Source organism: Syngnathoides biaculeatus, chromosome 18 (assembly GCF_019802595.1).
Source record: "Syngnathoides biaculeatus isolate LvHL_M chromosome 18, ASM1980259v1, whole genome shotgun sequence".
In the NCBI taxonomy this organism is placed as follows: domain Eukaryota; kingdom Metazoa; phylum Chordata; class Actinopteri; order Syngnathiformes; family Syngnathidae; genus Syngnathoides; species Syngnathoides biaculeatus.
Window position 1 is genome coordinate 1164788 of NC_084657.1, and position 26680 is coordinate 1191467.

The following is a 26680-nucleotide window of genomic DNA, read 5'->3' on the forward strand; positions in this document are numbered from 1 at the left end:
ACTTAGGAGATTGGAGGTGCATTTTTCTCTACTGCCGTTTGAAGTCACCTGGGAAGCAGGTACTTTTCCCCGAAATGAACTTTCTCAAACTGCTTCTTCAATATTTCAATTGACCTAATAAGTATCTTTGATAAGCTTGCGATTTAGTGGGATCTAGCGAGGGGCTCTAATGACCTGTTTTTGGCACTGCTTCACTTTTTCTTAAGGAGAGGAGACAGGATGAGTCTGACTCGATAGGGTCATGAGGCTGTGTCACACCCACTAAATAGATGGAAAACACGTCTTCCATTAAAAAAAAAAACAAAAAAAAAAACTGTCGGAACCATATGAGCCTTCATCACGTTACTCAGGAGTCAACTAAAGTCAGAATCAGCGATCGTCTTTGATTTGTCAACACACCTCGGTCTCAGAACAAACAACCATAATTACTGATTCAGGTTGTCTCAGTCAACAGCCAAAAAGTTTTCAGACTCCCCTACTGCACACTGATGATTGAAGAGCTAGCGCGTTGGATTTTAAAGTGGAATCCCTTCTAAAATGTCTTTTGGAGTGTCATTTATGTCATGGAAAGAAGGTACACTTAAGGAGTGACAAGTTCTTAAATTAGGTCAGCCAACATAGACAAAATAGTCGTAGCTGATAGTGTTCTGTATTATCAGGAAGATGGAGTAGATAGATACATACAGATACGCATTTCGGATACAGAAGTCTGGAACTTTAGTTTCAAAACTTTAGCTAATTCAAACCTTAAGGTTCAGAGTTTATAGACTACAGTAAATCAAAACTAAAAGTCATGAGGACTGCAAATATTTGAGGCAGTAGCACAGGATGTGGTAAGATTATTTTAAAATAATCTCCTTGAAATCGGATGGATGATACACGACTTGTAAGGAAGAGAGTAGTGGTTCTGTGAATCACCTAATTTAGAAATAAAATGAAAACATTTTGAACCCACCGGACATCAGTCTTGTCACAGTTATTACTTCACAGAATTGTGTGTGCAGTGCTTGTAAAGATTTGATGGCAGGCAGAAATATGTTACAAATATATTTTGATTGATTCACTTTTGTTTTTGATTCTTGTTAAATTATTTGTAGTAAATAAAGTAACCATTTTTTTTTTTTTAAATTGGAGAAAAATTGATAATTTCCCAAGGTACACCTGATGATCAATGAGAATCTGATGAAACTACAGAGCCAGAGTTTCAACATCTGTTTATCTTGGCGAAAAACTTTTATTGCTTGCGCAATATGCTTTTGCAGTGCATGCTGACATCTGAACGATGCTCCCAAACAGTTGGATGGTGAATATTATTTTGCTCCCTGCATTTAAAATACACAAACTATCTTTTTGTGCACTGTATTCTGTGCTTTCAACCATTATAAAGGTGTCCTAAGATGGAACTTGAACGTGTACTAATTGATTGAATAATTTGTCTATTTCATTTTCTGACTGAATAAAAAAAATACCAAAGGCAGAACTTTTGCTAGGTCGGCTTTCTGGTGCACTCTGGTACTTTGGCGTGTGATTATGAATTTGTGAAACTGACAGCAGAGAATCATTCCTGTTCATGGCTATCAGAACATTGCCGCTGAGAATTTTAACCTGCTCTGGGTTCGATTTGTTCAACAGTGTCACCTCGTTCCTTTTCTCTGCCTTTTGCGCTTTTCCCCCAACGAAGTACTGATCCCAATTTCCAATTTACATCAGCATATAATTCTGGGGTGTCAAATTCATTCTAGCTCAGGGGTCAGGTGGAGACAAATCTATTACCAAGAGGGCTGGACAAGTAAATCATGGCCTATATATAGACTTTGTCTTCTTTTTCTTTCGGCTTGTCCCGTTAGGGGTCGCCACAGCGTGTCATCTTTTGCCATCTTAGCTTATCTCCTGCATCGTCCTCTCAACACCCCAACTGCCCTCACGTCTTCCCTCACCACATCCATAAACCTTCTCTTTGGTCTTCCTCTCGCTCTTTTGCCTGGAAGCTCCATTCACAGCACCCTTCTAACCAATATAGTCACTCTCTCGCCTCTGGACATGTCCAGACCATCGAAGTCTGCTCTCTCGAATCTTGTCTCCAAAACACCCAACTTTGGTTGTCCCTCTAATGACCTCATGTCTTGTCTTATCCTATCCAACCTGCTCACTCCGAGCGAGAACCTCAACATCTTCATTTCTGCCACCTCCAGTTCTGTTTCCTGTTGTCTCTTCGGTGCCACCGTCTCTAATCCGTACATCACGGCCGGCCTCACCACTGTTTTGTAAACTTTGCCCTTCATCCTTGCAGAGACCCTTCTGTCACATAACACACCAGACACCTTCCACCAACTGATCCACCCCTCTTGGACCTGTTTCTTCACTTCCTGACCACACTCTCCATTGCTCTGTATTGTTGACCCCAAGTATTTGAAGTCGTCCACCCTCGCCATTTCTTCTCTCAGGCTTTATGCAGCTAACGACCTCACACAAGTGTATCTGATTCAGGATAATACATGGAGTGGAGGTGGAGGGTCAAAATTGTAGTTCATAGACAGGTGTTCAAATTCTTATTTCCAGCCGTATCACACAAATAAATCGTTAAAAAATCATACATTGTGGTTTCTGGATTTTTCTTTTTAGATAATCTCTCTCACAGTGGACATGCACCTACGATGAAAATTTCAGACTCCTCCATGATTTCTAAATGGGAGAACTTGCAATATAGCAGAGTGTTGAAATACTTATTTTCTTCACCGTATATTCTGTTTTACTTGGGCTTATCTTCTTTCCTCTCCATTCCACTGCGACTTCCATCTTTCTAATTGTTCCTCTGCATGCTCCCTGCTTTCACTGCATATCACAACATCATCTGCGAACATCATGGTCCAAGGGGATTCCAGTCTAACCTCATCTGTCAGCCTATCCATTACCACTGCAAACAGGAAGGGGCTCAGAGCTGATCCCTGATGCAGTCCCACCTCCACCTTAAATTCCTCTGTCACACCTAAGGCACACCTCACCATTGTTCTGCTGCCATCATACATGTCCTGTACTATTTTAACATACTTCTCTGCCACACCAGACTTACACATGCAGTACCACAGTTCTTCTCTTGGTACACTGTCGTAGGCTTTCTCCAGATCCACAAAGACACAATGTAGCTCCTTCTGACCTTCTCTGTACTTTTCCACGAGCATCCTCAAGGCCAATAATGCATCTGTGGTACTCTTTCTAGGCATGAAACCATACTGTTGCTCGCAGATACTTACTTCTGTCCTGAGTCTAGCCTCAACTACTCTTTCCCATAACTTCATCGTGTGCCTCATCATCTTTATTCCTCTGTAGTTCCCACGGTTCTGAGCATCGACTTTGTTCTTAAAAATGGGAACGAGCACACTTTTCCTCCAATCTTCAGGCATCTTCTCTCCCACTAGTATTCTATTGAATAAGTTGGTCAAAAAAGTCCACAAAGTGCTTCCATACCTCCACTGCTATGTCATCTGAACCAACTGTCTTTACATTTTTCATTCTGTTCAGTGCCTTGCTAACTTCCCCCTCACTAATCATTGCCACTTCCCGGTCATTCACGCTTGCCTCTTCTACTCTACCTTCTCTCCCATTTTCTTCATTCATTAACTTTTCAAAGTATTCTTTCCATCTATTTAGCACACGACTGGCACCAGTCAACACATTTCCATCTCTATCCTTAATCACCCTTACCTGCTGCACATCCTTCCCATCTCTATCCCTCTGTCTAGCCAACCTGTAGAGATCCTTTTCTCCTTTTTTCGTATCCAACCTGGTGTAGATATCGTGATATGCCTCTTGTTTAGCCTTCGCCACCTCTACCTTTGTCCTACGACGCATCTCAAATGTATTCCTCACGCTTCTCCTCAGTCCTCTCCGTGTCCCCCTTCTCCTTCGCTAATCTCTTTCCTTGTATGACTCCCTGTATTTTGGGGTTCCACCACCAAGTCTCCTTCTCCCCTTTCCTACCAAAAGACACACCAAGTACTCTCCTGCCTGTCTCTCTGATTACCTTGGCTGTCGTAGTCCAGTCTACCGGAAGCTTCTGCTGTCCATCGAGAGCCTGTCTCACCTCTTTCTGAAAGGCCGCACAACATTCTTCCTTTCTCAGCTTCCACCGCCTGGTTCTCTGCTCTACCTTTGTCTTCTTCATCATCCTACCCACCACCAGAGTCATCCTACACACTACCATCCTATGCTGTCGAGCTACACTCTCCCCTACCACTACTTTACAGTCAGTAACCTCCTTCAGATTACATCGTCTGCACAAAATATAATCCACCTGCGTGCTTCTACCTCCGCTCTTGTAGGTCACTATATGTTCCTCCCTCTTCTGGAAATAAGTGTTCACTACAGCCATCTCCATCCTTTTTGCAAAGTCCACCACCATCTGTCCCTCAAAGTTCCTTTCCTGGATGCCGTACTTACCCATCACTTCTTCATCGCCCCTGTTTCCTTTACCAATATGTCCATTACAATCTGCACCAATCACAACTCTCTCGCTGTCTGGGATGCTCAGAACTACTTCATCTAGTTCCTTCCAGAATTTCCCTTTCAACTCTAGCTCACATCCTACCTGTGGGGCATAGCCGCTAACCACATTATACATAACACCGTCAATTTCAAATTTTAGTCTCATCAACCGATCTGATACTCTTTTCACATCCAATACATTCTTTGCCACCTCTTCCTTTAGAATAACCCCTACTCCATTTCTCTTCCCATCTTCTCCATGATAAAATAATTTAAACCCTCCACCTAAACTTCTCGCCTTACCCCCTTTCCACTTGTTCTCTTGGATGCACAATATATCAACCTTTCTCCTAATCATAAACAAAGTCAGCACATAAGTTACATACTACCAAATCTATGTTTAAGTTAGTTGAGTCCACGTTCGATGTTTCTTCAAAGTCAAAGAATTGATCACAAACACGTCTCGCTGTTAGCAAGCTAAGCTAAGGAATACTAGGCCGATAGGCAAATTTAAGTTGTTTCCACACACCCAAATTCCTCTGAGTACTCACGATCCTTGTTGTATACGATACATAGGTTTTTCCAGGATGTGTAGATACTACCGTTTGATGTTTTCCTTCTCAGTAAATATTAGAAAACAGACGCGTTTTGTTGTTAGCGATCAAGGCTATGCTAACTTAGGCTGAGCAGCTTCCACTTAAATGATACAGCTCCAATTTGGGTACTAAGATTGCACAAGATGGTGATTTTAGTCCACCAAAGTCGTCGCCGAGTGTTCACAATATCCGGCCCAAAATCAGCAGGATTTATTGAATTACGATCAGGCTGGCCAGAGCCTCCTGTTTAAGACGCTACCAGTTTGAGGACTGGAAGCAAAAGCCCTATGGCCTATATATATATATATATATATATATATACACACACACCAAGTTATATACTTAATTCTGAAGAAAAAGAACACAAACACACAATGCTTCAGTTATTCACATAAATAATTCTGTTTTCTAAACAAATGCAAGATGAGCATATACCGTCATAATACTGCACAACAACTTTGTTGCACCCTAGCACTTGTTTGTTCAAGTTATTCAGGTGCTTTGTAACATTGACCATAAAGGCAAGGTCCTGGAACCATTCTGAGTAATGAAATTCCAACACTGGTCTGCCATTTTCAAAGATCAGGTCCTCCTTTTGCAGATATCACTTTCTCTCTTAACTGGGTTAGGGCTAGGTTCTGTCAAGAACGAGACTCGAGGGCGGACCCAAATGCACGACTCAGGTGCGCAGTCCTGCGTGCTGCCTCCCAGGTTCGCTTGTAGCGTCTTATCACTGCCAGGGCGGACGGCACCGCGGAGTCCGTGGCCAATGAAGGAAACAGAGAGGGAGGATAACCGTGCACGATGTGGAAAGGAGCCATACCTGGGGAGGCGGAGGGCAGGGAGTTGTGAGCATACTCCACCCATCTGAGGTGCTGGCTCCACGTGCTGTGTGATCCTGAGATGCCAAGCAGCCCAGACCGGTCTCCAAGTCCCGGTTAATCCTCTCTGTCTGGCCGTTGGACTCCGGGTGGTGGCCCGACGTCAGGCTCGCCGAAGCGCCGATGAGAGTGCAGAACTCCTTCCAGAACCGGCAAATGAACTGTGGTCCTCTGTCAGAGACGATATCCACCGGGAGCCCGTGGGAGCGGACGACCTCGTCCAGCAGCAACTGGGCAGTCTGCTTGACGGACGGCATCTTCGGGGTCGGCGCGAAGTGGACCATCTTGGAGAACCGGTCCACAATGGAAAGCACCCCCGTTTTCCCCTGGGAGGGAGGTAGCCCAGTGACGAAGTCCACAGCGATGTGCTACTAAGGGCGAGAGGGAATTGGCAGAGGCCGCAGCTCTCCCAAAGGACGCAGGCGAGACGTCTTGTTGGCCGCACAAACCGGGCAGGCGTTGACGAACTCCCTCACGTCCCTACCCATGTTGGGCCACCAGAACCGTTGTTCGACGACCGAGCGCGTCTTCGCCATGCCCGGATGGCAGACCGTCTTATTGGTGTGGCCCAGTCAATGACGTCCCCCCACTGTGACGGTACCACAAACAGGCGGCCGGGAGGACAACCAGCGGGACCCAGAGTGTCCCTCAGGGCCTCCTTCACCCGTGTCTCTATTGCCCAGGTGAACCCGGACACGAAGCAGGCCTCCGGCAGGATCGGGATGCTCGCAGGCTCTGCGCGATCCCCCTCGTGGATCTGCGAGGGTGCATCCGGCTTCCCATTCTTAGAGCCTGGGCAGAAAGACAATGTGAAGTGGAAACTGGTGAAGAACAGTGCCCACCTGGCCTCGCGAGTGTTCAGCCGCTTTGCGGTCCTCAGATATTCCAAGTTCTTATGATCGGTGAGGACCACGAACGGCACTTGCGACCCCTCGAGTCAATGGCGCCACTCCTCCATCGCCGTGTTGACCGCCAGCAGTTCGCGGTCTCCCACATCGTAGTTACGCTCAGCCGGGGTCAGTCTCTTCAACAGGAAGGCACACGGGTGGTCCCTACCGTTCTTGGTGCTCCTCTGGGATAGAATTGCTCCAATTCCCGAGTCCGACACGTCCAACTCGACCACGAACTGCCGATCCCGGTCCGGCACTATTAGGTTCGGCGCGGTGGTAAAACTTGCCTTGAGCCTGTCGAAGGCCTCCTGACAGGTCCTTGTCCACTCGAAGGTGTTGCGTAGAGATGTGAGAGCATGCAAAGGTGCGGCAACGGAACTGAAATTCCGGATGAACTTATGGTAGAAGTTCGCAAACCTGATGAACCTCTGCATGTCCTTCCTACAAGAGGGAGTGGGCCATTGAAGGACTGCGTCGACCTTCCCGGGATCCATTCGAATCTCCCCCTCTTCCAGGATGAACTCCAGGAAGGACACGGAGGCTCGGTGGAACTCGCACTTCTCCATGTTCACAAACAGCCTCTCTGACTTGTCTGGTGTGGGAAGTCAGGTCAGAGGAAAAAAAATCACGTCATCGAGGTACGCAAACACATTTCTATTCAGTTGCTCCCGGAGCACGTCGTTAATAAAACTCTGGAAAACAGCAGGTGCGTTCGTCAACCCAAACGGGATCACCAAATACTCGTAATGGCCTGTGGGGGTGTTGAATGCCGTCTTCCATTCGTCCCCCTCCCGGATCCATAGGTCCAACTTGGTGAAGCAGTTTGAACACCGTCGCAATCAGGGGAAGAGGATACCTATTTTTCACGGTGATGTCGTTGAGTCCTCGGTAGTCGATGCAGGGCCGTAGCGAAGCGTCCTTCTTCTTAACGAAGGGTTAGGTTACGCTACACAATCAAACATGCCTTTCCTTGCTTTCCCTTGCCTTGTATTGTATTAAAATTACGTGAACATACAGTGCCTTGTGCAATGTGTGAATGGACTGCCCAACATTTCCTCTCCTGAGCAGCTGTTTTGTTTTCTGTTATTTTTTCCCTCCAATATTGTCGCATCTATCTTTTGCTTGACACCCGTGCTCATGGTCGTTGGCGAAAGGTGACACATTTTCTGGTCATGTCTCCCCGACAGTGTTTGATTTGACAATTGATCGTGATAGACGGAATGCAGTAATACAGGTACACTTTTGAATATTTACGGCCGGTCGGTCGGTCGGGTTACCGAAAACCTACATATTTTTATGGATGGCCTAATTAGCAATGTCCGTCCACAGATCTCACTGATGCATTGGAACAATTTCATGAGGTCTGAGTGACAAAGAAAGACTGTTTGAAAGTAAACCCAAAAAAAGGAACGCTGAAGGCACTAAGATGCATCTGTGTTACTTTTCCTGGAAAAAGCAAAACCGTGGAAAAGAAAAATCATACAGATGGGAAAAAAAAAAACATCTTCAGAAAACACTTTGCAAGTCACGAAATGTACACTCATAGAAATGCCATATACATACAGTTATAAACGTAAATGAGTTTTATTGCTGCTCTATAAACAATAATAATAATGAAATTAATATTATTATTGTTATTATAACAACATTGTAGATGTTTCCAACATCGCTGTTCTCAAGAGTGCCATTCTCGTTGTTTTTATATTTCCACATTGGAGCGACGACATCGGAGTTCTGCTTTGAAATATATTGCAATATATTTTAAGTCTCTTAACTACACGGAAAAATATGACCCCGAATGGGACAAGCCGAAGAAGAAGATTTGAGTCTGTTAACCACACTTGTGATCTTGCATCTTGAAACAATGTGTTTTTTTTTTTTTACCCTGAAATATTTGCTTAAAATCACATTCATGACTGGTATGTTCATCCTTTTTATTGGCTCGATGCATGAATTCAATGACCGTACCCCTCTGTGCAGGGCTTTCATGTTTTCCTGGACAGCTGTTTCCATGGCAGAGTTCTCGAGCTTTTCATCTCCGCGTCAAACCCACTTAGGCACCTAATTTGTTCTAATACCCACCGAATTAGAGATGAGGACGGGGAGTAAAATGTCCACACTTTTTTAGTCCAAGCAGGAAAGCCAAATTCTACATTTAGTCGTAAGTTACTGTGCTCAATTAATCATGTGGAATAACTTATTTTTTTCTCTGTGGATTTTAGTAGGCACCGATATTCTGATATTTTGGACTCTTTAAGCAAAGCAAAGCAAATTTATTTGTATAGCGCATTTCATATACACAAGGTAACTCAATGACTTTACACTATTAAAGGCATTTGAAAACTAAGAGATAAAACATTTAAAACGGAATAAAAAAAATAAAAATGACAAAATATTTAAAGATAAAACCGCATACAGTGCAAGTAATATGATCAAAAAGTGGATATATCCTAAAAAAAAGCATGATTTTTAAAAAAAAAAAAAAAAAAAAAAAGAGTTTTCAACCTGGATTTAAAAACGTTCACACTTGGGGGCTGACCTCACCTCTGTTGGCAACTTCTTCCATTTGTGTGCAGCATAATAGCTAAATGCTGCTTCACTGCTTCACCATGTTTGCTTTGGACTCTGCGCTCCACTATTTGACCAGAGTCAGTCGATCTCAGAGCTCTACTGGGTTTGTATTCCGGAAGCATTTCTTTCACGTATTCAGGACCTGAACCATGGAGTGATTTCTCGACCAGTAGCAGAACTTTTAAAATCTATTCTAAAGCTGACTGGAAGCTAGTGCAAGGATTTTAGGATCGGAGTTATATGCTCTGACCGCTTTGTTTTTGTCAGAAGGCGAGCTGCGGCATTCTGAATGAGCTTACTCTTTTTGGGGAGTCCACTCAGAAGACCATTACAGTCGTCAAGTCTAGAAGTCTACTTGAGATAAAAACATGGATGAACTTTTCCTGGTCTGTTTGACACATACGAGACTTGCATCTAGATATGTTTTTCGGATGGCCGAAGGCAGTTTTTGCGATTGATTTGATATGATTGTTGAAGTCAGGTCTGAATCAATCAGAGCACCAAGGTTTCGGACTTGGTCTTTGGTTTTTAATGACAGAGTCCAGGTGTTAACTTAGAGCAATTCTCTTTTCTTTATTGCCTAAAACAATTGTCTCAGTTTTGTTGTGATTTAGTTGAAGAAAATTTAGACTCATCCAGTTATTTATCTGATTTAGACAGTGTCACAATACCTCGATTGAACTGTAGTCATCTGGAGACACTGCTAAATATAACTGTGTGACATCTGCATAGCTATGGTAGTCAAAATTAAAGTTTTGCAGAATTTGACCCAAGGGTAGCATATACAGGCTGAACTGGAGAGGTCCAAGAAGTGACCCTTTAGCATTAGTGGCCTAGTTGGATGCGATATAAATTAACAGTGTACGTATAGTACATTTGAGAGTGATGAGTGAAAAAGACGCCGTTATGCGTCACACGCACCTCCAAAAGTAAAATGCAGGCATCTTTCAAACTAAGAACATTTATCAAACGCCAATATAGCTTTTGTAAAAAAAAAAAAAAGAAGAAAAAATGGAGCAGATTTTTTTTTTTTTTTTTTTTTTTGCTGTTATTCATTGTATCTATGAGTTGATACAATACCTACTATTCTTATATTGCAATATTCTTCCCAATAGAAGATCCGGGCAACTGTTATGGGGCGCCATTAGATTTCATGTTTACATTACCTTTTCCAAACCATTCATTTGATATAGTTACCAGAAATGAACTACCATTTAAAAAAAAAAAAAAAAAAAAACGTGTCTTCGGTTGAATCAGACTTTTCAAATGAGATTGTTTTTTCAAATGGAAGTGCGACCTAATTTTGTACAAGTTGTCGTCTTGTCACGCTCTCCAAAAAGACGGTGGCAGACAATCAGCTTAGGTTGTCTGCTTCAGCAGATGACCTTCGACAGTTCAACATAGCGTGTGTCCTTAGGTCGAGGTTAGGTTATACTAGCCTGGTATTTTAGACTTAGGCTGCAAACTTGGAGGCGTTGCTGACTGCGCTTTTGACGATAACCATAAATTTGCAGTGTTGACCTTGAGATCTGAGTGAGTTCAGGCCATCCTCCTTGAAAGCGTGATCAAAAGCTTTGAGTGTCTTCTTTGGTTCATTTGATTGCGGAAGGGATGTTGCGTGAATTTGTATGCGGACTAATGGCTGTCAGGACGATTCACTTGACGCTCCCATCAGGCCTACACAGGCTGTAGCATCAGGCCCACAGAAAGGGGGAGAGGGGAAAATGTTCTCGGCAGCCAGTTGAACTACTGGCATGGTGAGCTTGCCCTGAAAGACCACATGCCTCCGTGCGCAATTATGCACTGCATGGAAACAACTCCTCCGCTCAACACGCACAAACAATAGTTTGACCAACACAACTAAAAATGGAAGATGAACAATCACAAAATTAGGCCAAAGAGGGGTAGAACATAAATCACGTCACTGATATGCGATTGACATTTATCTCCTCCAACGGAGTTTCTGATATTTCAAATGAGCATATGCTCAAGTATCCCCAAGGAGAGTCTTAAAAATGAACACAGCACATTGGTGCATGTCAGCTGGTATTGTGCAAATTAGCATGAGATCATCACTATCACGAAGATTAATGTAGCGGAAATTCTTATTTTTCATGGCCTCCACTCTCTGTTTTGCAGGCTGCTTCAGCGTCTTGGGAGTCGTATTGAGGACGGACAACAATTCACCGTGGACAGACGAGTTTGACAGTAAGTACGATGACAATGTTCCGATGTCCTTTATGAATTGTTTCTCGTGACATCACGCTTTTTGTCTTTTGTCTTAGAAATTGAATTATCGTGTTTGATCGACTCAATTTCCACAAACAATCCTCGAATTGAGTGGAAAAAGATCAAAGCAGAGGGACCAAGCTATGTATACTTTAACAAGAAAGTTTCCGGTAAGTTATACGGCTACTGTGTCTCAGAGTTAAGTCACCAACGAAGTACATTGGTCTTGATGTTTGCTTTAATTGTAGGGGACTTGGAGAATCGAGCAGTGATCAGAGAACCTGCCACATTAGTGATTACCAATGCAACCCGAATGGACACAGCAAGATATCGCTGTGAGGTCACGGCTGCTGATGACCAGAAGTCCTTCGACGAGATAGTGATTGACCTCGTCGTTCGAGGTACAGTCCTCTCAATGATCTGTTCGAGGCTTTCGAGGAGGTAGACTCCCGAGTGATATAAATACGACAGCACAAGATTATTCAGAATTCAGGCTAATAATAACATGATTATTTTGCCCTTAAAAGAGAGACCTTGCCTGGTGAGTTCACACTTTGTATGCGGTAAGATGACACCGTGTTGTAGGTCGCACCGAGCCTTTGGCATACATGCGAGGATGTGTTGTGACCAGACTAGACCTACCCAGCTGCAAAGGCATGTTCTGGGCTATAAGGGGAAGCTTCTGAAACTGCATCTGCTCTGAACTGCAGAGCTAAAGAAAGCAAGCGCCACATGTTTCGGTAACATTTTTTGGCATCGTGCTAAAATCGTGTTCCCATCCCAACCATGAACGATAAGCATGCGCCCGGGTGGTGTCACTTAAAAGCATCCGAGTTGCAAATAAGGCCCAGAAGCACCACACTGCGTCTACGTTTCTATTGAGGCTCAGACTCGCCCTCCAAATCCCATCATTATTGGTAGGGACTTCTGATTCAGAATTGGCTCGTAACTCCTCCTAATAATACAAAATAATAGATGTCGTAGTTGAGCTATTGTAAAATCCAGTTTGCTATTTCCAAAGATTATCTATTGCAGTGATTCCCAAACAATGTGCCCCGGCACATTAGCGTGCCGTCGGCGCTCTTCACGTGTGCCGTGGGAAGTTGTCCAATTTTATGTAATTGCAAAAAAAACAAACATTTATTCCAGAGAAGTAATGTATCTTATTTATTCAAGTGAGGCACAATGACAGACAGAACGAAAAAAAAAATCCTCTTCTATTAGATGGCAGGAAATGCATACAGTAATTAATCGATCCATTTTTGGTGACATTTACTCTTGTTGGTGTGCCGTGGGATTTTTCAATTGTAAAATATGTGCCTTGGCCCTATAAATGTCGGAAATCACTGACCTGTTGAACTGGAAAGAGTATACTGGCACATTTGGCCTCCTATTTCCCCCTCCGTTTTAGTTTCAAGGTCAAAGTGTCATGAAATGGATGATTTTTACTATGTTATGAATGAAAAAAGAACGGCAGCCAGTATGGACCCATCTGTTTTTTCACCACAAAAGATGATTTTGACGTACATAGCGTTTTAGAACTCCTGCCATGAAAATCCTCTCAAGGGATTTGTTTTTGAGAAGAAGGAGGAAGTGACGTACGGGGCAGGAGCGCCCTCCAGCGGACTCCTTTGTTTCTATTAGTTTTACCTGCGGGAAGGTAGCTAGCTCGTTGTTCCCATGTGTTAGCCAAAATGCCGGCTCGTTGCATTGCTGGACATTGCTTGAACGCTCGGGAGGATGGATTTACCCTTCATACGTTTCCAGGAGACCCGGTTCGTCGTGAAAAATAGATTGCACGGGCGCAAAGGCTCTCAAATGACAGGTAGGTGTGTGTGTAGAGCTAGTAAAAAAAAAAACAAAAAATAGTTTGGGGTGCACCACGTACTCTGTCTCTCATAATGTAACAATAGAGCCGTATGCGTATGACAGGGGTGCTCAACGTGTCGATTTGCGTGTCGGACGGCTGCCGCGTCGGGCTCGGGCTATGAACAACGCCGCCGGCAACGGCGCACTCTGCTGTGTGCGACGACAACGCCGTAAAGCGGCCCAGCTCTGCGGTGTTGTTCATCGCGGACGGAGGCTACGAACAACGCCACGGACAGCGGCAGCTATGAACAACGCTGCTGGCAATGGCGTACTCGTCCGCGTGTGACGACAACGCCGTAAACTGGCCCGGCCCGGCTCGGCGCCGCGATAGGCCGCCTCGCCGCTGAAAATGAGCCACCCCGGCCGAGCTTGTGGAAAAGGCCGAGCCGGCCGCTGGCCTTGTCGGCCGGGGTGGCTCATCTCTGCTGCGGAAATGGCTCACGCGGGGAGGCGGTTCGGCCGTGATTGCATATCATCTAAATGTGGCCCGGAAACTTCACTCAGTTGCGAGATGTTTTCTTCTCTGAAAAAAGCTTCCGCGTCAGAAGGAGCGCGTTTGTCTCCCACAGTAGGGGCCACAGTGTGTTTTCAATGGCGAATGTCCGGCGTGACGTCACGGACAGGAGATGCAGCCAATATGGCGACGACTTGGACGTCGAATGACACTTCCGCAATGTTGCGCATGGATTACGTGCTCTCCGTTCATATTTTTTTCATAAAGACATTTGTCAGGTTCACCAATCAGACATTCATTAAACAGGACAAAGTGAAAAATGTTATATGTATTTTTCATGACAATATCTATTTTCAAATGTTTTTACGGATGACACTTGACCTATAAAATGGCTTACTTAAACCAAGATCCCTCGCTGTACCGTGTCCAAAGGATGGTGGTGCTGCCAATCCTTTCAAGCTAGCGAGCTGGCTCCATATCTGTCATGCTGTGTTGACTCCTGCGCAACTTTCCCCCATACAAACAAAAATGCAAAATCTTACTTGGTGAATTCATTTATTTGGAGTGAAAATGGCTTGCTGTGCTCATTTTAAGACCGTTTGGCATGACATAAAGAAACATTTGCATCAGCGATCCATGATGAACTGCTGCTGTTGTTGCGCACGTGCACCAAAACCGTGTGCAGCATGTCATAATGATGTCGGTCCTAAACGCGGGCCAGAAATTGTGAAATATTTTGTTTTTGAAAGTAAATGGGGCGTGGCAGCAATCACAGCTCTTGTCAGGATAATGTAAATCGTATGATATTCTAAGATTCATTCCTATTCAGATTTGATGGCTGCCCTAGTTTCTCCTGGCATACCTGTCATCTTATTGGATGTTGCAGTACTGTCACAATGTGCCTTTGTTTTTCTAAAACTACAGTAAAGCCAGTTGTCCCCAAATGCAACATCCCCAAATCGGTACCTTTTGGGAAGTCGGCGGAGCTGAGTTGTTTGGAGGAAGAAGGCTTCCCCAAGTCTCAGTACCAGTGGTTCAAGGACAAAGAGGAAATCCCCGATGACCCGAAGAGCAGCATGAAGTTCTCCAACTCCTCATACACGCTCAACTCGGAAACAGGAATTCTGGTCAGTACGTGTGCGCATGTGTTTGGACAAGGACACGCGTGAGCGAGGAGGGTGGGGCAAGGACAGTGGCCGAACGCCCAGGGGTGGGGGCGGATATTTTGGGTCGACAGTTGATGGTGCAGGAGGGCTTGAGCCACAAGGGGAATCTGCTGTCCTCGCTTGCACATTCCTCCATGGACGCTGCTCACTCAGTCTGTAAACTTTCCACCTCCCCAGACTCTCTTGCCAGCCTCCACGCTGGCCTCTTATGATGTGAAATATCACACCGTACTGCAGTCTCCTCCTTTGTGTGGAACTCCAACGCAACTGTCAACTCAAGACAGCCTTTTAAATTGCCATCTCTATTCTAACGAGGTTTGGATGTTACGACTTCTGCACCTGCTCCAGCGCCATTTTTTTTTTTTTTCTTTTTAACTGCAGCACTTGTGGAAAAATAATGCACACGAATAGAAGAATACTGTGGAATGAGATAACTGCATGCTCGGTCATATTGCATTATTTAGATGAAATCACTTGGTTTTGTTTCGTTTGAAAATCTTACGAGATAACAAATAATTTGCATACAGGATATGATGTGTACGTATCATTCATGCAAAGTTCATATGTGCAGATGGGAAGGCTGCATATATAGATATCATCCAAAATTAACCATTTTCAAATATTTAATCATTGTAAATCCACACAATTATAGTTATTCATATTTCTTCGGGGGAGTCACTGGTGGCGCAGTGGTACACATGCCTGACTTTGGTGAAGGCAGGGTGGGATTGATTCCCGCTCAGTAACGGTGTTGGTATGTGCCCCGCAACTGACCTGGCGACCAGTTCAGGGTGCAGTCCGCCTTTCGCTTGATGTTGGCTGGGATAGGCTCCAGCGCTCCCGGGACACTTGAGGATAAGCGGCTTGCAGAGTGGAATGGAATATATGACTTGGAGAATTTTTTTTTGTAGTTTTTTTTTTTTAAATGGCCTATGTAATACTGCACCCCAAGGTTGCGATGTTGGTTTAAAGGTTGACTACTCCAACAAATGGTGTCCAGTTTCATGGGCTGTGCAGACAGTAGTGCCCGTAATAAGACTTTGTCAAGCGTCTATATAGTACAGCAGGAAACACTGAGTGGCTGTTGTGTATTTTTTCCCCCCCAATACAGATGTTCATTTCCGTCAGAAAAGAAGACGGTGGTGAGTACTACTGCCGAGCAAAAAACGATGCAGGATACGCTGAGTGTGCACCACAGAAGATGGAAGTCTGTAAGTGTTTCATCAACGCATAGTGTGAATGGTTCATCAACATATACAGTGAAGAAAATTAGTATTTGAACACCCTGCTATATTGCTAGTTCTCCCACTGATAAATCATGGAGGGGTCTGATTTTCCATCGTAGATGCATGTCCACTGTGAGAGAGATATTCGAAAAACAACACCCCAGAAATCACAACGTATGATTTTTTTTTTTTTTTTTTAACGATTTATTTGAGTGATACAGCTGCAAATAAGTATTTGAACACCTGTCTGTCAGCTAGAATTGTCACCCTCAAAGACCTGTTAGTCCACCTTTAAAAGTCCACCTTCACTCCACATATGATCCCGGCTCAGATGCACCTGTGTGAGGTCTTTAGCTGCAAAGAAAAGACACCCGTCCACCCCATCCAATCCGTAAGACTCAAAACTCGGAACATGGCCGAGACCAAAGAGCTGTCCAAAGACACCACAGACAAAATTGGACAACTCCACACGGTTGGAAAGGGCTACGGAGAAATTGCCAAGCAGTTTGGTGAAAAAAGGTCCACTCTTGGAGCACTCATTAGAAAATGGAAGAAGCTAAAATGACGGTCAATCTCTACCGTAGTGGAGCCCCATGTAAGATATCACCTTGTGGGGTCTCAATGATCCTTAGAAAGGTGAGGAATCAGACCAGAACTACACGACACGACTTGGTCAATGACCTGAAAAGAGCTGGGACCACCGTTTCCGAGGTGACTGTCGGTAATACACTAAGACGACACGGTTTGAAATCATGCACGGCACGGAAGGTTCCCCTGGTTTTAAACCAGCACATGTCAAGGCCCGTCTTAAGTTTGCCAATGACTATTTGGATGATACAGAGGAGTCATGGGGGACGCGTTTGGGGTCCGATGAGACCAAAATGGAACTTTTTGGTCATATTTCCACTCACCGTGTTTGGAGGGAGACCAATGATGAGTTCCGCTCCAAGAACACCATCCCTACTGTGAAGCATAGGGTGGTAGCATCATGCTTTGGGGGTGTTTTTCTGTACATGGGACAGGACGACTGCATTGTATTAAGGAGAGGACGACCGCGGCCACGTATTCCGAGATTTTGGGGAACAACCTCTTTCCCTCAGTCAGAGCATTGAAGATTGGTCGTGGCTGGGTCTTTCAACATGACAATGACCTGAAGTCCACAACCAGGAACACCAAGCAGTGGCTCTGTAAGAAGCATATCAAGGTTCTCCCGTGGCCTAGCCAGTCTCCAGACCTAAACCCAATAGAAAATCTTTGGAGGGAGCTGAGACGCCGTGTTTCTCAGCGGCAGCCCAGAAACCCGTCTGATTTAGAGAAGATCCGTGTGGAGGAGTGGGCCAAAATCCCTCCTGCAGTGTGTGCAAACCTGGTGAACAACTACAGGAAACGGTTGACCTCTGTCATTGCAAACAGTACCAAAAATTAACATTGGTTTTCTCAGGTGTTCAAATACTTGTTTGCAGCTGTATCGCACAAATAAATCGTGAAGAAAATCATACATTGTGATTTCTGGATTTTTCTTTTGAGATGATCTCTCTCACAGTGGACATGCACCGATGGTGAAAATTTCAGACCCCTCCATGATTTCTAAGTGGGAGAACTTGCAATATAGCAGGGTGTTCAAATACTTGAGTTCAACTAGCTTTCTGAACCAAATGTCATTGTTGCATGACTGTATTTCATTTCCACAGATGATATTGACGTTGTGGGGATTATACTGGGAGTGGCGGTGGTAGTCATAGTACTTATATGTATATCAGCCGGGATCTGCTGCGCATATAAGCGAGGGTACTTCACAAGTCAAAAGCAGGCAGGGAACAAGTAAGACGTTGGCCCATCCCGTCATACAGATGATCAGCAATTACATATTGTTCACATATTTATCTCCATGTGCTCTGTGTGTTGCAGTTACAAAGTTCCAGCAAAAGGAGATGGGTTGGACTATGTCAGGACCGAGGATGAAGTACGTATATTCAATTCAAAGTGAAAATTATCCATCAAAAATCTTTTTGTTTCAATGTGCCTTGCGATTCGCTGGCGACCAATTCAGGGGGTGTACTCAATCTCTTGCCCGACAAAATCCTCCGCAATACCCACCATAGTGAGGAGAAGTAGTTTTGAAAATGGATGGATGAATAGTTGTGGTTCAGTATTAGCCTATTTGTGACCTGATCCTTCTTCTTTTCCTTTCGGCTTGTCCCGTTAGGGGTCGCCACAGCGTGTCATCTTTTGCCATCTTAGCCTATCTCCTGCATCTTCCTCTCTAACCCCAACTGCCCTCATGTCTTCCCTCACCACATCCATAAAGCTTCTCTTTGGTCTTCCTCTCGCTCTTTTGCCTGGCAGCTCCATCCTCAGCACCCTACCACCAATATAATCACTTTCTCGCCTCTGAACATGTCCAAACCATCGAAGTCTGCTCTCTCGAACCTCGTCTCCAAAACATCCAGCTTTGGCCGTCCCTCGAATGAGCTCATTTCTAATCCTATCCAACCTGGTCACTCCGAGCGAGAACCTCAACATCTTCATTTCTGCCACCTCCAGTTCAGCTTCCTGTTGTTTCTTCAGTGCCACCGTCTCAAATCCGTACATCATGGCCGGCCTCACCACTGTTTTGTAAACTTTGCCCTTCATCCTAGCAGAGACCCTTCTGTCACATAACACACCAGACACCTTCCACCAACTGATCCACCCCTCTTGGACCTGTTTCTTCACTTCTTTACCACTCTCACCATTGCTCCGCATTGTTGACCCCAAGTATTTGAAGTCCTCCACCCTCGCTATCTCTTCTCCCTGTAGCCTCACTCTTCCCCCTCCACTTTTCTCATTCACGCACATATATTCTGCCTTACTAAAGCTAATCTTCATTCCTCTCCTTTCCTCTACATCCCTCCATCTTTCTAATTGTTCTTCCACCTGCTTCGTATTTTCACTGCAGCTCACAATGTCATTTGCGAACATCGTGGTCCAAGGGGATTTCAGTCAAACCTCAAATCTATCCATTACCACAGCAAACAGGAAGGGGCTCAGAGATAAACCCAAATGCAGTCCCACCCCCACTTTGAAGTCTTCTGTCACACCTACAGCACATCTCACCGCTGTTCTGCTCCCCTCATACATGTCCTGTACTATTCTAACATATTCTCTGCCACACCAAACTTTTGCATGCAGTACCACTGTTCCTCTATTGGTATTCTGTTGTTCTCTAGGTCCACAAAGACAGAATGTAGCTCCTTCTTACTTTTCCACGAGCATCCTCAAGGCCAATAATGCATCTGTGGTACTCTTTCTAGGCATGAAACCATACTGTTGCTCGCAGATACTTACTTCTGTCCTGAGTCTAGCCTCCACTACTCTTTCCCCTAACTTCATTGTGTGCCTCATGAACTTTATTCCTCTATAGTTCCCACAACTCTCCAAATCACCTTTGTTCTTAAAAAATGGAAACGAGCACACTTTTTCCTCCATTCTTCAGTCATCTTTTCACCTGCTTGTATTCTGTTGAATAAGTTGGTCAAAAACTCCACAGCCACCTCTCCAAATTGCTTCCGTACCTCCACCGGTATGTCATCAGGACCAACTGCCTTTCCATTTTTCATCCTTTGTAGTGCCTTTCTGACTTCCTCCTTACTAATCATTGCCACTTCCTGGTCCTTCACACTTGCCTCTTTGACTCTTCCTTCTCTCTCATGTTCTTCATTCATCAACTTCTCAAAGTATTCTTTCCATCTATTTAGCACACGACTGGCACCAGTCAACACATTTCCATCTCTATCCTTAATCACCCTTACCTGCTGCACATCCTTCCCATTTCTATCCGTCTGTCTGGCCAACCTGTAGAGATCCTTTTCTCCTTCTTTCGTGTCCAACCTGGTGTACATGTCTTCATATGCCTCTTGTTTAGCCTTTGCCACCTCTACCTTTGCCCTACGTCGCATCTCGATGTATTCTTTACGGCTCTCCTCAGTCCTCTCCGTGTCCCCCTTCTCCTTCGCTAATCTCTTTCCTTGTATGACTCCCTGTATTTTGGGGTTCCACCACCAAGTCTCCTTCTCCCCTTTCCTACCAAAAGACACACCAAGTACTCTCCTGCCTGTCTCTCTGATTACCTTGGCTGTCGTAGTCCAGTCTACCGGGAGCTTCTGTCTCACCTCTTTCCGAAAGGCCGCACAACATTCTTCCTTTCTCAGCTTCCACCAGATGGTTCTCTGCTCTACCTTTTTGTCTTCTTAACCTTCCTCCCCACCACCAGAGTCGTCCTACACACCACCATCCTATGCTGTCGAGCTACACTCTCCCCTACCACTACTTTACAGTCAGTAAACTCCTTCAGATTACATCGTCTCCACAAAATATAATCTACCTGGGTGTATCTACCTCCGCACTTGGAGGTCACTTTATGTTCCTCCCTCTTCTGGAAAAAAGTGTTCACTCCAGCCATTCTCCATCCTTTTTACAAAGCCCACCACCATCGGTCCCTCGAAGCTCCTTTCCTGGATGCCGTACTTGCCCATCACTTCTTCCTTTGCTAACATGTCCAATATGTATAATTTGCACCAATCACAACTCCCAGGTCTGTGCTGAGCCATATTTAACACGAGTTTGAATGTGACTGGAGGCTGCGCAACCGTTTTTTTGCCAGTGTTTTATTTTTACTCTCTCTCTCTATATATATATATTTTTTTCAATTGGATTATACAGGTTTTAGGTTACTAGTGGGGTGCGGGGAATGTTTAAATGATTTATCTCTGTATCATTTTGTATATCAAATACATCTGCCATTTTGAACAGTGGTCTGTCAACTTTTTTTTAGCCGCTGGAGCTTCCATCCTTTGTTAATGGTTGTATTCTTGAATGTGTTGTTTTTGACCAAAATGAATCCATAAGTTAATATATATTTTAGACATTTGGTGACGGCTGCTCTTTTTGTGAGGCTTGATCACCCGTCTCGAAAAATGTCTATGCACGTGCCACATGCAGTACTGAGCAGGCCTTTAAAATTCTGTCCGACGCTCTTTGTAGGGAGACTTCCGACATAAGTCATCATTTGTGATCTGAAAACGGAGCAAGGATGACCGTGGGTAAAGTGCCAAGTGAAACAAGTGACGTGCGGCTGCAGTCTTCGCAGTCTCATCGCGGAGCCGCCACAGTTCATGCTCTGAGCTTTTGGGATGACTGAAATCCAACTTTTTCAAGTTTGCCAAAGGTGACAAGGTTTCACAAGACAACAGTTTGCAAAACTCTTCGCATATAAAGTACATAGGGACTGTTTTCTTGAATTGCTGTAAGAAACTGTGGACTTGAAAGTTATTTTCTGGTTCAAAATCAAATCCACATGGAGAAACAGATGACATTGTCCCACCAAAATCAGTCAAAAATGACACATTTCTACATGACGCTTTAAACTGGTTGTCGTTTGTTATACACTTATTTTTTACTGTTGAAATTTGTCAAGACTATTTTTGATGGGATATATTTTAAATGCCTATAGATAAAAAGTTTACTTTTTTAAATATTTGTAAAATACTAACTGTGTTCATTGTAATTATGATTTAGTTGTGTTTTTAAATGTTGCTTTAACCACTTTGCATCGACCTGTAAGCATTTATAAACCTTGCCATTGGAAACGAGGAACGACTAATCAAAGCAGACTCGTGTCAGCATATCACCAAGTGGTTCACGATCAACGGGCTTGCGTATCGAAAGCTCTCCGCTGGGATTGCCCGGTTTCTGCCCCCCCAAAAAAAAAAAAATACCCCTCTGTTTGTTTGTAGTCTTAGAAAGAGGTTTTTTGAAGAGTGCCAGTCAAATGCTGTGAAACACTGTAAGCAATCAATTCTGCGTTTTCTTGGTTTTAAGTGTCCTTCTCAGCTTGGTGTTCATCTTGTATATTTTAAATTTACTGTCCTCTTGCTGTCGTACATACCATGCATTCAGTCCTACTTGATCAGAGTAGAGGTTTGACAGGGTGTGCGAGTTAGCCTTCCAGACCCCTTTGCCCTTTATGAAAACGTGCCGTAATACAAGGTTTGTTTCTGCAGGTTTAAAATAGAAACGCTGAGCGACCTGCGAGAGCCTTTGACCTTTTCCTGGTCCCTTTAATTGATTAGCAACAGAGCCTGTAATTACAATAGACTGCTCACACAGTTTTGTGGAATTGCGTCAGCTGTATTATCAAGTACAGGGGAACGAGCCAAGTAGCTACAATGTAAAGTGAATTTGTTTAAAGGGCCACCTGAATTCAAACCTTTGTTGATCCCATCAATCTGGAAACCAACCTTCTAAAATAATCGCTGTCAAAAGAGAAGTTAACCACTGCAACATAAAGCTTCTCACCCTTTGAATATTTCTATAACGTAATAAAGCAAGGACAAGAAGTCACGCTTTGACTTTGTGGCATTTTATAAGTTCTGCTGGAATTGGTAAAGTATCGTACAGAAAGTATTTAGAGCCCGTTGAGTTTTTCCACTCTTTTGTTATATTGTAGCCATTTGCTCAAATCATTACATTTTTTTTTTTTCCCCTCATTGATCGACACACAAACCCCACGTTGAGAGAAATCAACAGAATGATTATATTTTTTCCACATTTATTAAAAAAAAGAAAAGCTTAAATATCACACAGACCTTTGGTCAGTATTTAGTAGAAGCAGCCTTTTGAGCCAAAACCAACGCGCTAACCACTGAGCGATCGATGGGGCCTCCACTATTCACATCAACACATACATTAAGTTGTGGATGCCGTTTATTTCATTCCTTCTGTTGCTCATATTTAACCGATTCAATTTTTTTCCCTCCAAGATTCTATTATGGTGATCAGACCTTTACATCACATTTTTTTTTGTATCTGTGATAAGTGGTATTGTTTTGCTTCCCATGGGCACCCCCCCCCCCCTCTTTAGGAAGGGGCCAACGGGGTTGGGTGCGTTGGGAGATGGTGGTGGTGGCTAAAGGCAAGAACATTGGTGGTCCAATCCCCGACAACAGAAGCTTGCTCGGGGGACCTAAAATACCATCTCTCGTGCTTCCAAATCGGAGGCAATGCTCCTCTGTCGGCTCGAAATCCTGCCCAGAAAGTATTGTGGGCTCCTGCTCATACGTGAGGGAACAATGGAGCGAGAAATCAACAAGCCGAGTGGTGATGTGGAATTTGCGTTTCACGAGGAAGAAGGAACTGAGTTGAAAGGTGACGCTCTCAATATAACCTTTGATCCATCCATTTTTGTCATGGCATCACACACAAAGAAAAAAAACAAAAAAAGACTAGAAAAATCAAAATGCAATTGTATTGTTTCAATTTTGAGTTCAACTCCCAGATTCTTTTGCAGTGTATTTTTCCCAGAAACTCAAAATTGTACAAGTTTTAGGGGTGTACACTTTGGAGGTTCAACGGAAATTTACTAAAGGTACAAAAACATCAAGTAGGTGTGATATTTATATGAAAACTGATTAATCTGGTCTAGTTTTTTTCTTGTGCTTTTTTTTTTTTTTTTTTTCAATTTAGAAGCTAGATGTTATTTATCATGTCAGATTTATTTCCAAATGGGGTGTCGGGTGGGCAATATGATTTTAGATATTTTATTCATTCCTCTCAGGGCTCTGGAAGGTTAACAATGTTACTGATTGTATATAGGTACTTTATGTTGTTTAATTGCATTCACGACAATGACAAAAATCCTATTAAAAGACAATATGAAACTCCATTTATAAATGAAGACTGATTTAAAAGGTAACAAACCATTTCATTCGTGGGATGTTGGCAGCTTGGCAAAATGTGCCACCGTGTTTCCACACTGAGCCATGTGACTGTTACCCAGCTGAGTAATTCACTTTCTTCATGAAGTCAATTTTCTTGTCGTACTTTGAAGGATGTCAATTCCATCCATTCTTTATCTTCACCTTCTCCATGAATCTGTGCACAATGTTAACCGAATCTCATCTTGGTAGCGAGCATTCACACGTGGGAATTTGTTCAGACCGTCAACATGCTAACGGAAATGAAAATGAGTTCACACCACCGTAAACTCATTTCAGATGACTACTGGATCCAAACTGAGGTCAAGGAGTCACGCAGGCTGCCCCGTCATTTCTACAAATTTCATTCCTCCCAAGTGCCTTCTGCGTTTAAAATAGATGCTTCTCTCGCCCACTTTTGTTATTTTCCCCGCGGTTTCATGCTTTTCATTCACATATCCACGAGCATGGCGTTTGAGAGGAATGATGTAACTGCAAATTTCTGTTTTCCATCTTCGCTTATCTGCAAAAATGTAGATATTTTTTCTTTTCGCATAGATTACACGACAATAGACATTGGAATCTCTTGCTCTAGTGCCTAAATAGAGTGGAAAATATTTTTGCTAAGGACACTATTACGCAAAAGAATACTACTTGCTTGTATTGACTGTTTTTAAAACTGGTTGCTACAACGTTGCAAATGGAGCTGTTGAACTTCAGTTTGTCACAAACCACAAGTCACGTCGGCGTGAAATCGCAAACGTATGACGTTTACATGTCCTTTCACGTGTGTGCTAAAAGATTGATCTACAATGCGGTTCCTGTGTAGTTGGGTTTTATATTAAAGGGCAATCATACAGTCATACAATACTGTCATTATTTTACGATTCACTCTATGCCGTGAAGACATGTCACCTAAACTCTCATCTCACGTAAACATACGTTCTTTGAGAGATTGTCGGGGGGGATTTGTCGAGAAGCACTCTTATTTGTGATTAATAAAACTCACTTCTGACGTTAACAGCGATTCCTGTTTTTTGTTATGGGAGGGGGGGGGGGGGGTGGCCGGCTTTCTGTCGTGTGCGTGTGCGTGTGTGACCTTTACGACTGACAAAAAGTGCGTCCGGTATACACAATAAGGATATAATGACACAAATAAAATAAGTCATTTTTAACATTTTACTTGTGGCACAGGAAGTCTAATTAGGCTTTTTTTTTTTTTTTTTTGTCATCATGAGTCAATAGAACACGTGGATGTAATTACAATGTGATCAATCGGTTATGATGGGAGTTGTTTTATTTAGATTTTTTTAAAAATCTGAATCTGCTTTCTCGCTGCTCTATCAATTGCAGTCGGAGTTTGTCCTTTTATGTGGCAACCCCAAGCCAGACTGTGATGGAGGTACGCAGTACTGTATCGATGACCTGCGGGAAGCCGTGATTCCTCAGATGGCACAAGAAGTAAATCCTTTCTGGGCTTTTTTGGAGGATGGAGTTGATATTTGTCTCCCACTTCAGGTCCTGTGAGACTGTAATTCCCAATAACTTGAAAGTCTTGACGGTTGACACAAGACAGTTGGACAGTGCGAGGGGCAACTGTGGCAAAGGATGCTCCCTGAAGTCCACACTCATTTCTACAGTCTTGAGCGTCTTCAGCTCCAGGTTTTGTTGGCAACACTAAAGCTTCAGCCTCTCCACTTCCTGCCAAGACGCCGACTCGTCGCTGTCTTTAATGAGGCCAATGACTGTGGAGTCATCTGCGAACTTCAAGAGTTTGACACTTGTCTAGCTTGAGGTGCAGTTATTCATGTATAGCGGGAAGAGCAACAAGGAGAGGACACAACCTTGGGGTGTCGCCTAGCCTCACCTCCTGTGTCCTGGCCGTCAGGAAGTTTTAGATCCTCCGGCAGATGGCAGGTGAGAGGCTGAGCTAGGAGAAGGAGTTCGGAGATTATGGTGTTGAACGCAGGGCTGAAGTCCACAAACAGGACCCTAGCGTAGGTTCCCTTGCTGTCGAGGTGTTCAGGGATGAAGTGCAGACCTCTGATCTCGGTAGGAAAACTGCAGTGGGTCCAGCACGAGGCTTCAAGGGACTTCATGACCACAGATATCAAGGCAACATGCCTGTAGTCATTTTGACCCAAGACTGCTGCTTTCTTGGAGACCGGGAAAATGGTGAAGCATTTGAAGCAGGTTGGTACTTCCTACAGTTCGAGAGACCTGTTGAAGATGTTTGTGAAGACCGGAGCAAAACTGGTCTGCGGTGACTTTGAGGCAGGATGGAGACGCAAGGTCCGGGCCCGAGAATCAGTCTATCAGTCGAACACAACAGTGACTGGCCCCACACACCGGCGTCAGAGTCCCAGGTGTGTGTGCCTCCGGACACATGCAAGTGAATTTTGCTCAGCCTGCACCCCGGTGGATAGGGACCCCATCCAATGAATTGAGAGGTGGGATTGGGCCCTGGAGTCCACCCAAGAACAGCCCGGTGGACTGGACACCTCCAATACCGATAGACCCAGGGTGGTCCGCCGGCCCGATCGAGCCGCCACAATAACTGGCCACCCGGAGGATCCCGCGGGA

General features: G+C 44.1%; 1 protein-coding gene across 1 annotated transcript in view; it reads left to right on the top strand.

Moving 5' to 3' along the window:
- The window catches only part of LOC133491686 (junctional adhesion molecule 3B-like), a 105832-nt gene extending 80714 nt beyond the window's left edge, over positions 1 to 25118 (top strand). The window contains exons 3-10 of the mRNA XM_061803153.1: positions 11560 to 11628; positions 11706 to 11819; positions 11898 to 12050; positions 14897 to 15099; positions 16250 to 16349; positions 18056 to 18185; positions 18273 to 18327; positions 21387 to 25118. Of these exons, the coding sequence (XP_061659137.1) occupies positions 11560 to 11628; positions 11706 to 11819; positions 11898 to 12050; positions 14897 to 15099; positions 16250 to 16349; positions 18056 to 18185; positions 18273 to 18327; positions 21387 to 21422 (860 nt within the window). The 3' untranslated portion in view covers positions 21423 to 25118. The remainder of the gene's footprint in view (positions 1 to 11559; positions 11629 to 11705; positions 11820 to 11897; positions 12051 to 14896; positions 15100 to 16249; positions 16350 to 18055; positions 18186 to 18272; positions 18328 to 21386) is intronic.
- Positions 25119 to 26680: the final 1562 nt, after the last annotated feature.